Here is a 21,200-nt window from a genome sequence, read left to right on the forward strand (position 1 = left end):
TGATAGTTGGCAGTCACTCTTCGCAATGTTTTTCTTTTCACTGGTCCTGTAGTACTCACTGATTCCCAGGTTTTGCTAAGCCTGTTTATAAATACAGTGGATTCCAGTTAATTGGGCCATAGGTTAATCAGGATAGCCACTTATTTGGGACAATTCTTAAAGAACAAGAAGTAATTGATATAATAACTGGTATTCCTTTCATTTATCTGGGACATCATGGCACTTAATTAGGGCAGGAAACTGTTACTGAACAGTTTCAAACCGGTGTTAGACCTGTACGCTTGTGCAGCCGTTAGACACCACACCGCACTTAGAGTGAACAGTTTTTAAATACAGTCAGTTGCATGCACTTGTGATCAAAAAGCAGTGACTTTTGTCACAGATAGTTGATAGGAAATTAGCAGTAAGATAAATCAGAACTCTTTTGCTTTCTGCAGCTTCAAGCATTCAGGCTTTGAGGTGCCAGAAATGGCTGGGAGTAAAAATGAAATGATTTCACTACTTAAAAACAAGTTAGTGACTCTGAAGAATTTGAAGGTTTTGAAGTTCAAAGTTTCAAAGTACATTTATTATCAGAGAATGTATAAATTATACGACCTTGAGATTTGTTTGCTTACAGGCAGCCACAAAGACAGAAACCCCAAAAGAACCCAATTAAAATAAAAGACCAACAGCTGACACGCAGAGAAAGAGAAAATAAAAACAAATCATACAAACAATAGAAGCGAGTAACAACATTCTGAACCAAAATAAGTCCTTAGATCCGAACCCTGAAGCAGTGCGGAGTAGGCCCAAAGCCTCAGTATCAGTTCATCATATTAGCAGGTACGCAGCACAGCAGCCAGGGCAGTCTTCATAATCCCAGCTCCATGGAGAGAGGAGTGAACATTGCAGGAGAGTGAATGAAATTGGCTCTCGCTTCTGATCCTGACACCCTGTCTTTCCAGTCTAATCCAGGTTGGCATTTAAATTGTCCAAACACTAAGACCTGGGAACCTCTGCGGCAAAAGGCTCCGGGCCTAGAACACGCCGCTTAATGACACGCTCTGGGCTCAGAATTTGATGTCCAGCCCAAAGTCACTTTCGATTTCTCCAATTCGGCTCGGCACCCAGAACAATCCAACTTCGTACCCAGACCAGTTGTATGGGAAACGAGACTCCTCTGCCTCGACTTCTCCTCTCCGAATGGCTCACTCCACCTGCGTTGATTCTGCATTGTACCAGCACGCTTCATCCCTTGAATTTACTTCACCTTCACTCACTTCTTCATTGTATGTGGTGATAATTTACCAAAATTTACTTCAGAAAAGGTGTTATTAGTAACATTCAGTTGAATGTTTTTCCTTTTGCACTGCCAGTGAGCTGTCACAAGTGTTCTGCAGTGCCATCTTAAATCAGAAGAAACTGACAATCATCTTGAATGTCACAATGAAAATGAAGATTTGGAGGTTGCAATCATCAATAGCACTGTATGAAGGCAGTCCATTATCTACACTAGGGGACTGTGCTGATTTTGTTCATCAAAAAGAATGCGACAGAGTACAGGTATATCAGATGAATTCCTTTGTTGATAACAATTAGGAATGAATACACAATTTTATAATACTATAGTAGTATTGATTGTGTTCTAAGTTGGTCCAAATTTCATTTAATTACATACTTTATTACTTGTCTTTTTTTATGCTTTTTTAACTATTTCCATGAAACTTCGGCTAATTGGGCAGGGGCTTAATTGGACCAAAATGTACTGGTCCTGATGTGTCCTAATTAATTGGAATCCACTATACTTCCAGTATTATACTGACATGAGGAGGCATTCGTATACATGGCACGTTGATTTTAAAACCTTCCATTCCAGGGAGCATGTTGGCACTCCAAAATGTGGCATTTTAAATATAGTTTTAGCATTTTTAACAAAGAAACTGATGAAAAAATATGACTTCACATTGGGAAATATTTTTAATTTCAGAGGGACAATGATAGATTACATTACACTGACTTCAATGATAGATTATAATACATTTTGTTGTAGATTGTTTACTATAGTTAAACTTGGTAGTTTATGTTTAACTGCAGTATTTTTTAATTTTTACAAATATCCAGTATTGCATGCAGCTTCATTAATGCTGATCACTGACTCATTGTCACAGACTTTAAAAAAGTTGTAGAAGTATGTGTCCCCATAAAATCATTCCATTTTCCCCAACCAGAAGCCCTGGATGAACCATGCAATTTCCCTGTCGCCACAATGAGTCAACGGCAGATGCAATCTCTATGGCTCTCCACACGGCTTTAGACCACCTGGACAACACAAACACTTACATCAGGATGCTATTCATCGACTATAGCTCAGCATTTAATACCATCATTCCCACAATCCTGATTGAGAAGTTGCAGAACCTGGGCCTCTGTACCTCCCTCTGCAACTGGATCCTCGACTTCCTAACCAGAAGACCACAATCTGTGCCGGACATATCCTCCTCGCTGACGATCAACACTGGTGCACCTCAGGGGTGTGTGCTTAGCCCACTGTTCTACTCTCTATATACACATGACTGTGTGGCTAGGCATCGGTCAAATACCATCTATAAATTTGCTGATAATACAACCATTGTTGGTAGAATCTCAGATGGTGATGAGAGGGCGTACAGGAGTGAGCGATGCCAACTAGTGGAGTACCATTGCAGCAACAACCTGGCACTCAACGTCAGTAAAATGAAAGAGCTGACTGTGGACTTCAGGAAGGGTAAGACAAAGGAACAAATACTAAGTGTCATAGAGGGATCAGAAGTGGAGAGAGTGAGCAGCTTCTAGTTCCTGGTTAGATCCTCAAGATCTCTGAGGATCTAACCTGGTCCCAACATATCGATGTAGTTATAAAGTAGGCAAGACAGTGGCTATACTTTATTAGGAGTTCGAAGAGGTTTGGTATATCAACAAATAGTCTTAAAAACTTCTATAATTCTACTGTGGAGAGCGTTCTGACAGGCTACATCACTGTCTGGTATGGAGGGGCTACTGCGCAGGACTGAAAAAAGCTGCAGAAGGTTGTAAATCTAGTCAGCTCCATCTTGGGCACTAGCCTACAAAGTACCCAGGACATCTTCAGGGAGCGGTGTCTCAGAAAGGCAGTGTCCATTATTAAGGACCTCCAGCACCCAGGGCATGCCCTTTTCTCACTGTTGCCATCAGGTAGGAGGTACAGAAGTCTGAAGGCACACTCTTAGTGATTCAGGAACAGCTTCTTCCCCCCTGTCATCCGATTCCTAAATGGACATTGAATCTTTGGACACGATCTCATTTTTAAAAATATACAGTATTTCTATTTTTGCACTTTTTAAAATCTATTCAATATATGTAATTGATTTACTTGTGTATTGATTATTATTATTATTTTATTTTATTTATTATTATTTAATCTCTGCTAGATTAGAAACTTGAACTGCAGCTGCTAAGTTAACAAATTTCACGTCACATGTCGGTGATAATAAACCTGATTCTGATTCTGACCACGAGATCTGCAATTTACTGAGGGCCGGATCAGAGGCATTCAAGTCTGGTTACCAAGAAAGTTACAACAGGTCTAGTTATGATCTCCGAAAAACCACTTCATGGGCAAAGTGGCAATTTTGGACTAAACTTGAATCAACGAAGGATGCTCGAAGGTTGTGGCAGAGCCTGAATACTATCACTTCTCATAAAGTAAAATTAAGTGACATAGGTGGCAACAGGGCTTTGCTTTCAGATAATTTCAATGCCTTTTATGCTCATTTTGACTATCAAAACATGGAAGAATCATCATGAACTCCCTCAGCCCCCGAAGATCCTGTGATTTCAGTCTCTGAGATAGCCATGCAAGCAGCCTTCAGGAGAGTGAAAGCATCTAGCCCAGACAGGGTACCTGGCCAAGTACTAAAAACCTGTGCTGATCAATTGGCTAGAGTGTTCAATGAGATCTTCAGTCTCTTGGCTTTGGCAGTCTGAAGCACCTATCTGCTTCAGGCAGGCTTCACTCATACGGGTGCCCAAGAAGATCGTGGTAACCTGCTTCAGTGACTATCATCCAGTCGTACTTACATCCACAGTGAGGATGTGTTTTAAGAGGTTGGTGATGAAACATATCAACTCCTGCCTGAGAAGCAACTTGAATCTGCTCCAGTTTGCCTACTGGTGCAACAGGTCCACAGCTGATGCCATCTTATTAGCTCTTCACTCAACCCTGGAACATTTGGACATCAGGATGCTCTTTGTCAACTATAGTTCAGCATTCAATACTGTCATTCTCTCAAAACTAATCAATAAGCTTTTAGATCTTGGTTTCAATACTATCTTGTGCACTTGGATCCTCAATTTCCTCACTTGCAGATGTCAGTCAGTTCAGATTGGCAACGGTATCTCCTCCACAATATCCATCAGCATATGTGTGCTTAGCCCCCTGCTCTATTCGCTTTACACTCGTGACTGTGTGGCTAAACACAGCTCCAATGCCATATTGTTGACCACACCACTGTCAGAGGCCAAATCAAAGATGGCAATGAATCAGCATATAGGATGGAAAATGAAAATCTGGCTGAGTGGAGCCACAACAACAATCCCTCACTCAATGTCAGCAAGATCAAGGAGTTGATTATTGATTACAGGAGGAGAAAACTAGAGGTTCATGAGCCAGTCCTCGTTGGAGGATTATAGGTAGAGGGGGGTCAACAACTTTAAATTCCTTGGTGCTATCATTTCGGAGGACCTGTGCTGGCATGTAAGGTAATTACGAAGCAAGTCTGGCAGTGCCTCTACTGCCTTAAGAGTTTGTGAAGATTCAGCACAGCATCTAAAACTGACAAACTTCTGCTGATGTGTGGTGGAGAGTAAATTGACTGGCTGCATACCACCAGTCTTCTATGGAAAGGCCAATGCCCTTTAATGGAAAATCCTACAAAAAGTAGTGGATGTGGCCCAGTCCATCACGGGTAAAGCCCTCCCCACCATTGAGCACAAACACGTACCGTTGCCATGCTAAACCTATTTTGATCATTTCTTCAGGAAGCTATTTAATTAGGTGCAAATGATATGATGACACGAGAGAGCCTGTAGATGCTGGAAATCCAGAACAATGCCCATAAAATGCTGGAGGATCTCAGATGGCCAGGCAGCATTGATGGAGGGAAATAAACAGTCAAAGTTTTGGGCTGAGATGATGATCAATCCTGATGATCTTGGCCTGAAACATCTACTGTTCATTATCCTTCATAGATGCTATCTGACCCGCTGAGTTCCTCCAGTGTTCTGTCTGTGTTGCTGCAAATAATAGGAAAGGGACATCTTAACAACGCCATAAAATTCACAGGAACAGACATTGATGTAGACTGAGGATGTTAAATTTTGAAGAGGTGTCTTGATGAAACCTATCAAGGAAAGTGCACCAGTCTAAGGATTTTTCTTAATCTTAGTATGGCACTTTCAACTATGTTAATTTCAGGCAAAGCAGCACAGCTATTATATCCTCTTATTTTGGGTGGATAGTTCAACAATGTTGGAAATGTTCTTGGAGGCATTCCAATTAATTGGCCAGGAACATAGAATTAAGATGGTCAGAATTAAGGCATTGGTATATATTCAGCCTATTGCATCCATCAGAGACACTATTGATCACACTTCTCTAAAAATTGTGACGTTATAGTCATAGTCATAGTCATACTTTATTGATCCCGTGGTTATAAAGTTACTGATAACTGGGAAAGGGAAATGAATATTGGTAATATCAAAGTTTATCAGCCACTCATCGCTCCAAAACTGGTGAGCATTGCATCTTAAGATTCTGCTCTGACTTTTAAGAATACGTTCCTAAATAGTCTGTTCATGTATTGATGCAACATGTTGGAAAGGGTTACCAGGACAAGTTCCTACACCTGGCAAACTGATACATAATGATGATATCATTTGGTGTCTTGCTTAGCAGAGAACCATTGTCCTTATTTTGAGTTTTGTATATAATTATGTCACAGTAGAATGGTCTGAGGATAAATGGCACACGGGTTGCTATGCAACACTGAGCAAAAATTAGTATTCTTGCCACTGGCAGCTGGTAATGTCATTAATTGAAAAAAATACATACTTAGAAGACGTCTTAAATTACATACCCTCAATGGTATTTACATCACTTTGTGTAAGACAAAATTTTTAGCAGTTTGAACAAAATGGGGAAAACCACAATGTCTTTATTAGTGGCTCATTTGTAACCGGCTAAGAATGCTTACAATAGAATCTGTTATTAACATTTGCTCAGAAGTTAGGAGTATAAAGAATGCTGTGTTGTTTAATACAGTAAAAATGCAAAATATATAATGTAATGTCACATTCGGCTACAAATATAAAACTTATAGCTTGGAAAAATTTGCATGAAAATTGCCTTGATGTCTGCTTGTTCTACTGACTAGCTAATCGCCCATGGCAAATGTAAATCAGTTAGTATGGAGAATGACTGATTTTTGTATATGGTATTCTCAGAGGTGGGTACAATGGACATTAATTGAGTATGGAAGCACTGAGGAGAGGAAGTAATGATAGCTGTATTAAAATCACCGATTAGAAGGGACTAGTCCTAGAAATGGAGTGTATGTACTGCCAAGAATGGTATAAATACTACATAAATATCAGTTCAGTTAAAAAGATTAGCAAAAGAAAATGGATAGATACAATGCATCAAGAATCAATCCTTATTTCATTCCTGTATAAAACAACTCTCAAATACCAAGATATTACCAGTTAAAGCCCATCTAAAAGCAGAGGCATTCTTTCAACATCAAAAACATTTACTTCTTTACTAATATGATATGGTTCTTAATCAGTAACTATAGTTAACATTAAGTTTACGGTATTGCAATACTGACGAGTATATTCACAAAACAGCCGTTTGCAATTTCATACAGTATTCCTGCTAATTTCAATACTGAGCAAATAAAATTGCCATTGAATCAGTATCTGTAACTTTAAGAGAAAGTAAACAAAGAAAATCACTGTATAAAAATACATTAACTACAATGTGTTAACTGACCTGAACTTTGACTTGGAGATTCTGTGCCTGGAACACAAAAGAAAAAATGATGGAAGATTTAAGCATCTACTGAATTAAAATCTCTTCATATGTCATTAGCGAAGAAGGGTGATTGCTTAAACAAAAATGCAAAGCGTCAGTGCTTGACAGCAATCAGGAACAACAGCTGAGTAATTTTTTTGCTGGAATAATGGAAAGATGTTCATCAAACTGGGGAGAAGATAAATTATGATACAGGGATCTCATTAGAAAGAAATAAGTAGGTTGCAATTACATATCTTTCAGAATATTTAAAAAACTTCACAAACAATAAAAGCAACTAGTTTGGGCCTGTTGGGGCACAGAAAAAGGGTATGCAAACTGTGACTCATTCTCAGAAGAACATCAATTTAAAATGCGGCATTTCGCCCGTGGAACCTGCTGGATTGAGGGGCAATGTTTTACCAATGAATATGGACATTACCAAAAACACAGGAGATTCTGCGGATGCTGGAAATCTTGAGCAATACACACAAAATGCTGGAAGAACTCAGCAAGCCAGGCAGCATCAATGGAGGGGATACCGATAGCCTTCATGAGTAAGGCTAATACATTGTAGCATTGGGAATAAGCTGACTGCCTCCCAACACTTCCCAATTTGTTACATCATATCTCCCCCTCTTCCCCACCCATCCACCTTCTCCCTCAGCAGGTCTCACTTATCACCTGCCTGCTTGTACTCTTTCCCCTCCTGCCCATATTCTTTCCCTTCCTTTCCAGTCCTAATGAAGGGTCTTGGATCGAAATGTTGAACTGTTCATTCCCCACCATAGATGCTGCCTAACTTTCTGAGTTCTTCTTACATTCTGTGTGTGTTGCTTCTGAAGTTATCATCTCCCTTAATTTTTTCACATCAAGGTTTTTGCAAATAGACACTACGGGGATTAATCACATACTGTTGTCAAAGCACCAGGGAACATCACTGAATACACCAGAGACGTACAGAGGATATAGATTGCTCTATAAACAATCAAGTAATTATTTTTAACCATTTGCAGCAAGCAAGGTAGATTTTACCAAATCTGTAAATTACATATAACACAGGTTTACAAGATGACTACTGTTTGGATATATAGCAACGAATACAAATACCGTCAATGACAAAAGTTTAAAAGAAACTGAGAAGAAGGGGAAGGCACATGCCCAAAAGCCATAGAGTAGTTGATCTCTTCAGTGCATTTGGTACACTGCATAAAGATCTCAATGAATCAACAGCTCTTGTTACGATATTTCACAAGTCCTTTCAATTAGCTTCAGAGAATACCTAAACCATTCAGTTAACCTCTAATCCATTATCATCACAACTATGTTTGCAGGGTAAGGTGGCTAATAGTTTGAAAAAAATACTGGAATTGTGAAATGTACCTATTCTTCCCAGTGCAGAGAGCACTCCATGTATGTCTATGTTGTCTGCATATTTTGATGATTTCAGCTTATACTCAAGGCTAAATATACTAAGCCTTGCTTTTCTGCAACAGCAAAACAGCCCAAATTTAAGAATGGAAAGCTACTACTGAAAGCCAGCATGCCCCTCTTAAACAGAGGGTGCCTTTAGGCTGTGTAAATTGGTAGAAGTCATTGTGGAGCAAACTCCCAACTTGAATAAGAATCAGGTTTAATATCATTGGCGTATGCTATGAAATTTGTTGCTTCGCAGCAACAGTTTCTGGCAACACATTAAAAACATCTATAAATTACAATACAAAGTATATATAAAATTAAATAAATGGTATAAAAAGAGAGGAAATTTAAACATTTCTCTTATCACATGCAAAATCTTCAGCATACCATCCATCAGATATGAGGAGAATGGGCAGTAAGGCCAATACTTTGAATAGGTACATAATTTTAGACATGTTGTAAGGACTTCAATGTTTTTGTATTACATCCAATTTTATAAAGGTCTGAAAGAATAATTCAAACAGATTAAACAGAGAACAGGATTCAATATAGAATTATGTTTTTTCACTTGTCAATTGTGGGATTCAAGCATTACTGGTTAAGGCTAGGATTTAATCCCAAGTACACTTAACAAGGTTCTCATTCCTACAAGATAAGGCAATAGGCAACAAGTGGCAAGAGAGACTAGCCTAAAGGAACAGGCACAGTTTTGCATTAGCATAATCCTTGAAGATCAGTGTTCAATGTTCACCCAGCATTATTAGCCTCTTCACGACAAAATTTAAGATCATAAAATTTAACAGTATGTCATATCCAGTTTCTCGTAATCTACCTTTCCTTTGTCTCAAATTTGTAAACTGCAGGTGATAGCATTTGTAATCCAACCACGATTAATCTGTTCTCATGCTTTTGCCAATTAATCCAGACTGATACTACCTTTGCTGACAAGTGGGGGACTTCTAGGCCCAAAGCGCAGAGTCATCCTGTAAAGTGATCTGCAATTTCTCGAATGCAAGTCAACTGCCTTCCACCTGTTACTGCTATTGGTGTAGCGCTAGACAGGTACATGAGAATTAATGAAGACTAGCACTAAGAGCACAAAATTATTTAGTTGATGTTTCTTGTTAGGTTGTATGGTTTAATTTATAGATTTGATTTGGAATACTATTTTTGTTGCCTTTTGTTTTGATATTATGTTATTCAAACACAATGGTGTAACAAGTGGAGTCACTGCTTTGCAGCCCTAAAGATCCAGGGTGAATGCTGATCTTAGATTTTGACTGTGTAATTAAATGCCATTATATAATATATAAATAAGGAGAACAAGACTGTGCAGAGTACTCCAAGTTTGTCCTCACCCATACCTAAAGAGTTGCAGCAATTTTTGATTAATTAGAAACCTCTTTAAACAAAGGCCCTTCTAAACACTTGCTACTCATTCCTGTTAACCATTTTTGATTCAGGGACATAAATATTTGGATCCTTCTATAGTGTCTATACTCTGTTCATCACAATCTTCCTCTGCTTGGATAATAGGCAGGCCTTAGATTCTACTAATCTCACACTTTCCCACATCAAGTCTATCTACAAATTTTTGCTCACTCACTTAAACCATAAGATGCAGGAGTGAGATTTGGCCACTCTGCCCATCGAGTATGCTCCACCATTCCATCATCCCTAATTTATTATCCCTCTCAACCCCATTCTACTGCCTTCTCCCTGTAACCTTTAACACCCTGTCTAACCAAGAACCTATCAAACTCTGCTTTAAATATACCCAATGACTTGGCCCGCAATGCCATCCCTCTATTCTGAGGCTGTGCCCTCTGGTCCTAGACTCACCCACTATGGGAAACATCCTCTCCATTTCCACCGTGTCTAGGCCTTTTGATATTCGACAGGTTTCATTGAGATCCCTCCTCATTCTTCTAAACTCCAGCCAATACAGGTCCAGAGCCATCAAATGCTCCTCATACATTAACCCTGTTATTCCCAGAATCATTCCTGTGAACCTCCTCTGGACCTTCTCCAATGCCAGCAAATCTTGTACTAGATAAGAGGCCCAAAACTGCTCACAATACTCTAGGTGAGGTATGACCAATGCGTTATAAAGTCTCAGAATCAGATATTTGTTCTTATATTCTAGTCCTCTTGAAATAAATGCAATGCCCGGAACATAAGTAATTACAAAGAAGGCATGGCAGCACCTTTACTTCCTTAGAAGTTTGTGAAAATTTGGCTTGACATCTAAACCTTTGCCAAAACTTTTATAGATGTGTACTGGAGAGTATATTGACTGGCTGTATCACAGCCTGGTGTGGAAATACCAATGTCCTCGAATGAAAACTCCTACAAAAAATAGTGGGCACAGCCCAATGCATCATGGGTAAAGCCCACCCCACCATTGAGCACATCTACATGGAGCGCTGTTGTAGGAAAGCAGCATCCATCATCAAGGACCCCCACCAGGCAGGCCAGGCTTTCTTCTTGCTGCTGTTATCAAAAGTAAGGTACAGGAGCACCTGGACCCTCACCACCGGTTTCTGGAACAGTTATTACCCCTCATCCATCAGGATCTTGGACCAGTGGGGATAACCTTCACTCATCCCATCAATGAACTGTTCCCACAATCTATGGACTCCCTTTCAAAGACTCCTCATCTCGTTCTTGATATTTATTGCTTATTTAGTTATTTTTACTGTTATTTTTGTATTTGCATAGTTTGTTGTCCTTTGCACACTGGTTGTTTGTCCGTGGGTGCGGTCTTTCATTGATTCTATATTTCCTGGATTTACTGAGCGTGCCCACAAGAAAACAAATCTCAGGGTTGTATATTGTGACATGTATGTATGTACTTTGATAATAAAGTTACTTTGAACATTGTACTTACTTTCCTTACCTTACCACCAACTCAACGTGCAATTTAACCTACATAAGAACTCCCATATTTCTTTGCACCTTTAATGTTTGAATCTACTCTCTGTTTAGAAAACAGTCTATGCCTCTATTCCTTCTTACCAAAGTGGATGTCCACACACTTCACTACACTACATTCCATCTGCCACTTCTTTGCCTATTCTCCCAATCTGTCCAAGTCCTTCTGCAGACTCCCTGCTTCCTCAACACCACCTGCCCTATGTACCTATCATTGTATCATTTGCAAACCTGGCCACAAGGCCATCAATTCCATATCGTTGACATATAACAAGAAAAGAAGTGGTCCCGGCCGGCTGGTGGCACAATGACATTGGTGCCAGACCTGGGAGCGGAGGTTCCCGGGTTCGAAACCAGTCGGGTCCGCTCCTGAGTACGCTTTCCATCCGTGCCGGGTTGAGTGTCGAGATCGCAACTCGACCTTGTAAAATAAAGGGAAAGATACTGCGAAAATGCCTGTGTGAGGAGCGGCGCGCCACACAGTCTCTCCCTCGCTCCGCGCCTTGTAAAAGCCATGAAAAAGACATAATCACAGATGCATGCACGGACGCACGCACACACATGCAGACGCACACGCACACTCTCACACGCACGCAGGCATACGCAAAAAGAAAGAAGTGGTCTCAATACCGACCATTGCGGAACGGCACTCGTCACCAGCAGTCAACCAGAATAGGCCCTCGTTATTCTGACTGTTTGCCTCCTGCCAATCAGCTAATCTTCTATCAATGCTAGTAATTGTCTGTAATACCATGGGCTCTAATCATATTAAACAGCATCATGTGTGGCATCTTGTCAAAGGCCTTCTGAAAATCCAAGTAAACACCATCCACTGACTCATTTGCCTCAATGCTCTCTTCAGCTACAGTACCTTTTTCAGAATCCTTGGATGTAGACCATCTGGCCCAGGTGACTTATTTACCTTTTCACTTTTCAGTTTCCCAAGCACCTTCTCCTTAATAATAGTGACTACACTCAGTTTTGCCCCCGACACTCATGAATTTCTGGCATACTGCTAGTGTCTTCCACAGTGAACACTGATGCATAATACTTATCAAATTCATCTGCCATTCTTTTGTCCCTCCATTACTACCTCTCCAGCATTGTTTTCCAACAATCTAATATCCACTCTCACCTCTCTTTTACTCATTGTACATCTGAAAAATCTCTTGGTATCCTCGTTGGTATTATTGGCTAGCTTACCTTCATATTACATCTTGTCTCTCCTTATGTTTTTTTTTGTTGCCTTCTGTTGGTTTTTAAAATCTTCCCAATCCTCTAACTTTGTACTAATTTTTGCAATATTCTATACCCTCTCTTTTGCTTCCATGCTGTCTTTCACTTCCTTTGTCAGTCATGATTGTCTAATATTACCTTTAGAATACTCCTTCATCTTTGGAATGTATCTGTCCTGTGCCTTCCAAATTGCCCCGAGAAACTCCAAAGTCATGAATATAATTTGGAAATAACTGAGGGCCAAGACTGATCCTTGAAGAATCCGAGTGGCTACTTTCTTCCAACCTGAAAAAAAGCCACTCATTCCAGTTTCCTATGTGATAACCAATCTTCAATTAATACAGTATCTTGTGCACCAGACTTCTATGTAGCAGCCTGTCAAATGCCTTCTGATGATCTAAATACTCTACACCCAGACTTGATAGGACCAAATTTTGGCTTTTGCAACACATACTAAGGCTGTTTACTAGAAGAAATTAAAAAATAACTAACCATTGAATTTTGACAAAATTTGGCAAGTGGGAAGCATTTAAAGGTAAAGTAGGGAGAGTTAAGAGACAGCAAGTTCCCGTTGAAGGGCGAGGTTGGCAGCATTTAGGATCTCTGGTTGATTAGGAATATTGAAGCTCTGATCAAGGAAAAGGAAATATACAACAGGTTGTAGCAGCTGGGATCAAACAAATCCCTTGAGTATAACGTAAACACGAGGAATTCTGCAGATGCTGGAAATTCAAGCAGCACACATCAAAGTTGCTGGTGAACGCAGCAGGCCAGGCAGTATCTCTAGGAAGAGGTACATTCGACGTTTCGGGCTGAGACCCTTCGTCAGGACCAACTGAAGGAAGAGCTAGTAAGAGATTTGAAAGTGGGAGGGGGAGGGGGAGATCCAAAATGATAGGAGAAGACAGGAGGGGGATGGATGGAGCCAAGAGCTGGACAGGTGATTGGCAAAAGGGATATGAGAGGATCATGGGACAGGAGGCCTAGGGAGAAAGAAGGGGGAGGGGTGAAGCCCAGAGGATGGGCAAGGAGTATAGTGACAGGAACAGAGGGAGAAAAAGAATATATATATATAAAATAAATAAATAATGGATAGGGTATGAGGGGGAGGAGGGGCATTAACGGAAGTTAGAGAAGTCAATGTTCATGCCATCAGGTTGGAGGCTACCCAGACGGAATATAAGGTGTTGTTCCTCCAACCTGAGTGTGGCTTCATCTTTACAGTGAAGGAGGCCGTGGATAGACATATCAGAATGGGAATGGGATGTGGAATTAAAATGTGTGGCCACTAGGAGATCCTGCTTTCTCTGGCGGACAGAGCATAGGTGTTCAGCAAAATGGTCTCCCAGTCTGTGTCGGGTCTCGCCAATATATAGAAGGTCACATCGGGAGCACCGGACGCAGTATATCACCCCAGCCGACTCACAGGTGAAGTGTCGCCTCACCTGGAAGGACTGTTTGGGGCTCTGAATGGTGGTAAGGGAGGAAGTGTAAGGGCATGTGTACCATTTGTTCTGCTTACAAGGATAAGTAAGGATGAGTCGGCAGAGAAGTTAAAGGTGAATCTCGAGACATTCTGCAGTATATTAAAAGCAAAAGAATAAGAAGGGAGAGAATTCACTTAAGTATCAATGTGCTATCTATGTGTGTGGATCCGTAGATGGTTTAGGTCTTAAATGAATATTTCTCATCTATGTTTACAGTGGAGAAGGTAACAGAAGCTAAAGAATTGATGGAAATGAATGGTAATGTCTTGGAACATATCCACATTAGAAAAGAGGTGCTGGTGGTCTTAAAGCATATTAATCTCTGTGGCCAAGCGTATCCTAGGACATTCTGGGAAGCTAGATAAGAAAATGCATCATCTTTTGCCATGGATGAGGTACCAGAACACTGGAGGATAGCAAATGTTGTGCCTTTATTTTAACAAAAATTTGCAAGGACAGCCTGGGATCTCCAGACCAGTGAGCCTAACATCAGTGGTAGGAAATATATTGGATTGGGATTCTGAGGGGCAGGTTCTATGAGCATTTGGCGAGGTAATGACTGATTAGAGATAAACTGTAGGGCTTTGTGTGGGGAAATCTTGTCTCACGGATTTGCTTGAATTTGTAGTAATGAAGAGAACTGACAAGGTCAAAATGGACTTTAAGCAAGGCCTTTGACAAGATCATGCATGATAGTTTATGTGGGATCCAGGGTGAACTAGGAAGTGGGATACAAAATTGGCTTGGTGAGGAGACAGAGGGTAGTAGTGAAGGAATATTTTTTCAGATTAGAGACCTGTGGCCAGCAGTGTGCTGCAGGGCTGATTCCACTGTTGTTTGTCCTCTATAATAATAATTTGGATGAGTATGTAATTAGCATGGTAAGTTTGCAGATAACACCAAAATCTGTGGTCCAGCAAACAGTGAATAGTGTTATCTAAGATATAGACTGACTAACAACTGGACCAAAGAATGGAAGATGGAATTTAATACAGATAAGTGTGAGGTGTTGCACTTCAGTAAATTAAAGCAGGGCAAGACTTACACAGTAAATGGTAGGACTTTAGAGGGTGTTGTAGAACAGACAGACCTAGGGATATGGACATACAGTTCTCAGCAAGTGGAGACGAGGATAGACGGGGCAGTGAAGGAGGCATTTGGCATGCTTGACTTGATTACTCAGGGCACTGAGTTGTAACATCATTTGAAAGCTGTACAATTCACTGCTAATACCACACTCGGACTATTGTGTGCAATTCTGGTTGCTCAACTCTAATTAGGATGTTGTTATCCTGCAAAGGGTGTAGAAAATATTCACAAGTATGTTACCTGGGCTTTAAGTATAAGAAGAGAGTAGATAAGCTGGAAGTTTTTCCCGAGAGTGTAGAAGGCTAAGGGGTGAGGCATAAAATCATAAGTGGCAGAGATAAGGTAAATAATAAGGTCACTGTTGTTTTACTAGGTGGTAAAGTCAAAATCTAGAAGGCATAGGATTTAGGTAAGTGGGAATAAAATTTTGATCCAATCCAAGGTGCTGTGCATTTAATATTTCAGCAATATGGTAAATATATTGTTTCATTAAGCGTTCTTTGTTGTTTTATGTAATTCATTATGAGTTATATCTAAAGCTATGTGAATGGCATACATCATTACACCATATGTGCACGCCCCATTTAAAGTAATGACAAGTAAATTTTAAAATGAACCCGAGATGACTATCTACCTGTTGAAGCGCAGTGAGACATGTTTTTCTTCGGGGGCGGGGGGAGGGAGGGGAGGGGGGGAGAGAGAGGGAGAGAGAGGGAGGTTCAAGTTAAAAGAAGTACAGCGGGTTTTTTTCTTCATAAAGTCGAGAGGTGGTTGTGTTAAAAAATGCAGAAAATGGATGACATTCATGTGTTCATGAATAGTTCCATGTGATAATAATAATAATAAATAAAAAAGCCGAAATAGCTGGCTACATCAGTAAGGTAGATGCATTTGATTGCACAACAGATAACTGGCTCATGTATTCTGAATGAATTGAGCAGTATCTTAAAGGAAATGGAGTAGCCAATGAGAAATGAGTGCCAGTTTTACTGAGTCTCACATGTAGAAAAGCATACAATTTGCTTAGAAGTTTGACTGCTCCAAAAGAGCAGTATCACTATCTCAATGGAAACAGCAGACAGTGATGCAATTGACGCAGTCAGGAACTAAAGTGAGAATGAACAAAATTGCAATGTCTAAACAGAAACCAGCTTGGCTGAACAAATTGTGTTACTCTTGTGGCAAGGGCCAGATGACTACAGGTTTAAAAGTGAAACTTGCAGAAAACGCAACAAAGTAGGACACAGACAGAGAATATATCAGGGAGACAAAAATAAATGGACTACACAGGGAAGAGAAAAAAGTTAAAAAGTCAAGTTGCAGTTTCAAACAGCTCAAATCTGCATGCCATTGATGAAAAGTCTGATAATTATGAGAGTGACACAGGAATAAGTAGCCTAAAGATGTACAACGTGATAACTAACAAGAAACAAGCACTAGTGTCCATTTGTAATCTGTAGAAGGGTGTTCCACTAACAGAGGAAGCACAAATGTAGAGATGGACTCTTTTTCTTGGAGGGCACAACGAGAAGATAGAATTCAAGAGGACAACTAATCATGGAAATGCTGATGGATAGTCCCATATGTCCTTGGAAAAGGAAATACCTGAAAAATTTGCAAAAGAGAACATTTCTCTTGGCATATACATTCTCCTTAATGCAAATCAAAAGTCTCGCTATTATGGCAGAGATGATCCAAAGAGAAACCAGAAAAGACCACCCAGAATGACTGGAGTATGCAGCAGAAATCCTAGTTTCCCATTTTTACCAGTACCAGGGTGAGCTTGGCCTTGACATGGTTGCCTTATGTGGGGATCGAGAGTTGTTGTACCATCCAAGCCGAGAGCCAAAGTGTTGGATGTGCTACGTGCCAGTCATCAAGGCATTGGTTTGAAGCTTTGTCTGGTGGCTTGGGATAGATCAGCAGACTGAGCAGCTCGCTATGCACCGTTTGGAAGGCCAACACCCGCAGAAGATACCAGGAATGGTGTGGCTCTGTCCCTGGGAATAGCCTGCATTGCCCTGGCAGAGGATTCGTGGATTTTGCCGGATCATCCACAGGCATAAATTTCTTTGTAGCAGCGGATGCAGTTACGAAGTGGCCAGAAGCGTTCCAAATAACCTCCACCACAGCCTCGCACACTGTTGAGAAGCCTCTTCTCAAGGACTGTTGTTGCAGAACATTTAGTCCATGACAATGGACCACAGTTTGCTGTGGAACATTTTCAGTTATTCCTGAACATGAATGGAATAAGACATATTACATCTGCACCATACCACCCAGCTGCAAATAGCTTAGCACAAAGTTTTGTCCAGAGTCTAAAGAACGCACTGTGAGCAATGTCAGCAGAACACATTACACTGACACTGAATCGGAAACTCGCTAAACTCCTCCTTGCATATCACAATGTAGTATATTCCCCAACAAATAACTCACCAGCTATGCTGTTTCTCGGTCTTCCCTTGTGCTCATGCCTGAATCTGCCCAAACCCAATCCCAGAAGCAGTATGCAGAATGAACAGCTGGGACAAACTGATGGCTTCTCAAAAAAGGAGGTTCAATATTTCACTCCTGGACAAGCAGGCCTGGCAAGGCACTACAGAGGTGATCAAAAGTGGGTATTTGGAAAGCTTAACCACAGAACTGGACTACTGTCATGCACAGTGGAGGCTGCGTCTGATGTCATCTGGAGACAACACATCAATCAGTTGAGGAGATCAGAGTCAATTTTTAGAGAAGAAAGGTGTCCAGAGCTGTCAGAACCACTTCCTGCAGTCCCAGAGTCACCTTCTACAACCACTATGGAGGAGGAGCCAGAACCTGAGATTGTTTCACAGCCACAAGTCTCACCTGCCAAGTAATGTGACCCCTCCCATACCCCACCCCCAGTCAGGAAAGACAGTATCCCACAAGAGTAATAAAACCTCTGCAGCAATGAAAACTTTAGACCTGAATGGGACAATTTAAAATTTACAATGCTGTTGATATCTATATAGTAGTTGTATTATATAGTATATCATAATATTTGAGTAATATTGTAAATATGTTCTTTGATAAAGCATTCTTTGTTGTTTACATAATTCATTATGGGTTATATGTAAAACTACGTGAATGGTATGTCATTTCACCACCAAGTTATATGTACATGCCTCACTGAAAGTAAAACTAAACATACATGAGTTTTCCCTGGCTCCTGTGTTTTTCTTTCAATTACTTTTGTGTTTTGGAATTACAAAGCATAACACAAAGGACAACTTTTCACTCGCAGGGCAGTAGGTATATGAAACAAGCTGTGAGAGGTAGCTGTAGTGGTGGGCATCATTACAATGTTTAAATGACATTTAGACAGGTAACTGGTTTGGAAATGTTCAGCAGAATATGGGCCAAACTCAACAAAATGGGGCTAGCCAAAGTCATTGTTATGTGCCTATAGCACTTTGTCTCTATGTTTTGAAAATTTGATGCTGGAAGTTCTAAAGTTCAAAATTCAAAGTAAATTTATTGTCAAAGCACATATATGTCACAGTAAATACAAGAAACACAGTAGCATCAATAAAAAACCATATCCAGCAGGGTGGACAACAACCTGTGCAAATATAAAAAGAGATAAAAAAGTAATGATGATAATAATAATAAATAAATAAACTATAAAATTGAGAACATGAGATGAAGAGTCCTTGAGAGTGAGTCCAGTTCAGTGAAAGGGGTGAGTGAAGTTGAGTGAAGTTATCCCCTCTGGTTCAAGAGTCTGATGGCTGAGGGGGTAATAGCTGTTCCTGGACCTGGTGGTGTGAGTCCTGAGGCTGATGTACCTTCTTCCTGATGGCAGCAGCGAGACGAGAGCATGGTGGCCTGCATGGTGCGAGTCCTTGATGATGGATGCTGCTTTCCTGTGACAGCATTCTGTGCAGAAATGCTTAATGGTAGGGAGGGCTTTACTGGTGATGGACTGGGCCGTATCCACTGCTTTTTGTACGCTTTTCCATACAAGGTCATCGGCATTTCCATACTAAGCTATGATGCAATCAGTTAATGTACTCTTCACCACAAATCTATAAAAGTCTGTCAAAGTTTTAGATGACATGCCAAATCTTTGCAAACTTTTAAGAAAGTAGAGGTGCTCCCATGCTTTCTTTGTAACGGTACTTATGCGCCTGACCTGAGACAAATTCTCTGAAATGATAACACAAAGGAACTTAAAGTTGCTGACTCTCTCCACCTCTGATCCCGCAATGTGGACTGGCTTATGGACCTCTGGTTTCCACCTCCTGAAGTCAATAATCATCTCCTTGGTCTTGCCGACATTGATTGAGAGATTGTTGTTGGGGCACCACTCAGCCAGATTCTCAAACTCCTTCCCATATGCTGATTTATCCCCACCCTTCTTTCAACTAATGACAGTGGGGTCATCAGCAAACAATCATAAGAACAAAGCAAGTAGAGCAGTGGGGGGGGGGTGTTGGGGGCTAAACACACAGCCTTGTGGTGCATCTGTTCTGAGGGAGATACCTCTTAATGCACAGCTCTTTGTCAATCTGGATGACAACATCAGCACAACAAAATTTCTCACCAAGGACCCAAGCTCAATACTTAAACTGACACACTTCAAAGTCTAATGAAAGGAGACTTTCCTAGAGGATGGTGGTGGGTTTCAGGAACTCCCTGCCCAAAAGGATAGTAGAACCAGAAACTCTAGGACATGTATTTCAAGAGTTGTCACCCGCAGGGTCTAGAATGAGGTGGTATTAGTCTTGGAAAGCTCTTGTGCCACCATTATAGATGCATAATTTTCTTCTGAGGCATAAATATTCACAATTTTAGGAAGTCTAGTCAATCCATTTATCATACTTGAAGCAGTTTTTTAAATTCATCAAATATTCTCAATGAATATTCAAATATTCTAAGATCTACCATTCAATGTTGCTTGCAGTCTATTCAGAAGGAAAACTCTCAGATACAGAGGGTCATCTTGGTTGCTTTTCATATTGGGCAATGGACCATTTCTGCTGTGATTTGGCTCATTATTTCAATACCTGATGCACAAGCACAACATAGGTATCGCAGCCATTGATATCACGACTGCACGAACCCTAATATTAGTTATAAAATAAGTGAATCAAAACAGTTGCACAGAGAAGCAGGAACAAGATAAACAGTAAAGGCAGAGAAAGAAGAACAGGGACAACCTAGGTACCTTATTCTATCTAGACCATCCGTGAAAAATATCTTTAAAATATATATTCATTATCGCAGCTCTATTTTCCTATTCACCCGACAATCTCAAAGCTTCCCTTCCCTCTACCACTGACCAGAGCAGCACCTACTTGGCCACAATACGATAAGTAAAAGCTAATGCAAAATTACCATTTCAAACCAAATTCAACAAGGCAACCCATGGCAAGTATCATACAAAGGTCAAATGATTATCCTAATGCACTCCCTTAAGAGCTGTACAATGTTCATATTCCTACATGATGTTAAAGCAATTGCTGCAGTACAGTTGGTATTAAGTTTCTAATCATCAGTGAGTATGATGGAAGATGGGCTAAGGTGTCGCCAGGCAGAGAAGACAGTGCCTTCCATCATCTTTACACGGTCAGCAGTAGTCCAAGCAACTTGGTTGATAAACAGCTTGAAGGACTAGCAAAATAAACAGTCTGGTGTGGCTTCTCAGGTAGGGAGAACTCCAGTTACTCTGCAGAGGAGAGGCAAGAAAGAGTGCTGGGAAGTAGTTCAGGTGATCTTACAATCATGCTTCATTACTTGAGAATGCATGAAATCTGTGATGTATGATGACTTGTACAAAACAACCAAATTTGCCTCATGATATGCTCAGGGCTTGACTCCTGACACTAACCTATGTAGCTCTTTACACTTCTGCCACTTTAATCATTTTTTTGAAGGCCTCCTGTGCTCGTGTCTCTGTTCCCCCAGTGCAGCACTGGAACATGCTGGAACCTAGTATC

At 40.6% G+C, this 21,200-nt stretch overlaps 1 protein-coding gene across 2 annotated transcripts in view; it reads right to left on the reverse strand.

Moving 5' to 3' along the window:
- The window catches only part of cacna1c (calcium channel, voltage-dependent, L type, alpha 1C subunit), a 687,918-nt gene that overhangs the window by 246,632 nt on the left and 420,086 nt on the right, over nucleotides 1-21,200 (reverse strand). For both annotated transcript variants that reach the window (XM_072267751.1, XM_072267750.1), the window contains exon 11: nucleotides 7,049-7,075. In XM_072267751.1, coding sequence (XP_072123852.1) covers nucleotides 7,049-7,075 — 27 coding nt within the window. The remainder of the gene's footprint in view (nucleotides 1-7,048; nucleotides 7,076-21,200) is intronic.

The sequence above is a fragment of the Mobula birostris genome, chromosome 9 (genome assembly GCF_030028105.1).
Source record: "Mobula birostris isolate sMobBir1 chromosome 9, sMobBir1.hap1, whole genome shotgun sequence".
NCBI classification, from domain to species: Eukaryota; Metazoa; Chordata; class Chondrichthyes; order Myliobatiformes; family Myliobatidae; genus Mobula; species Mobula birostris.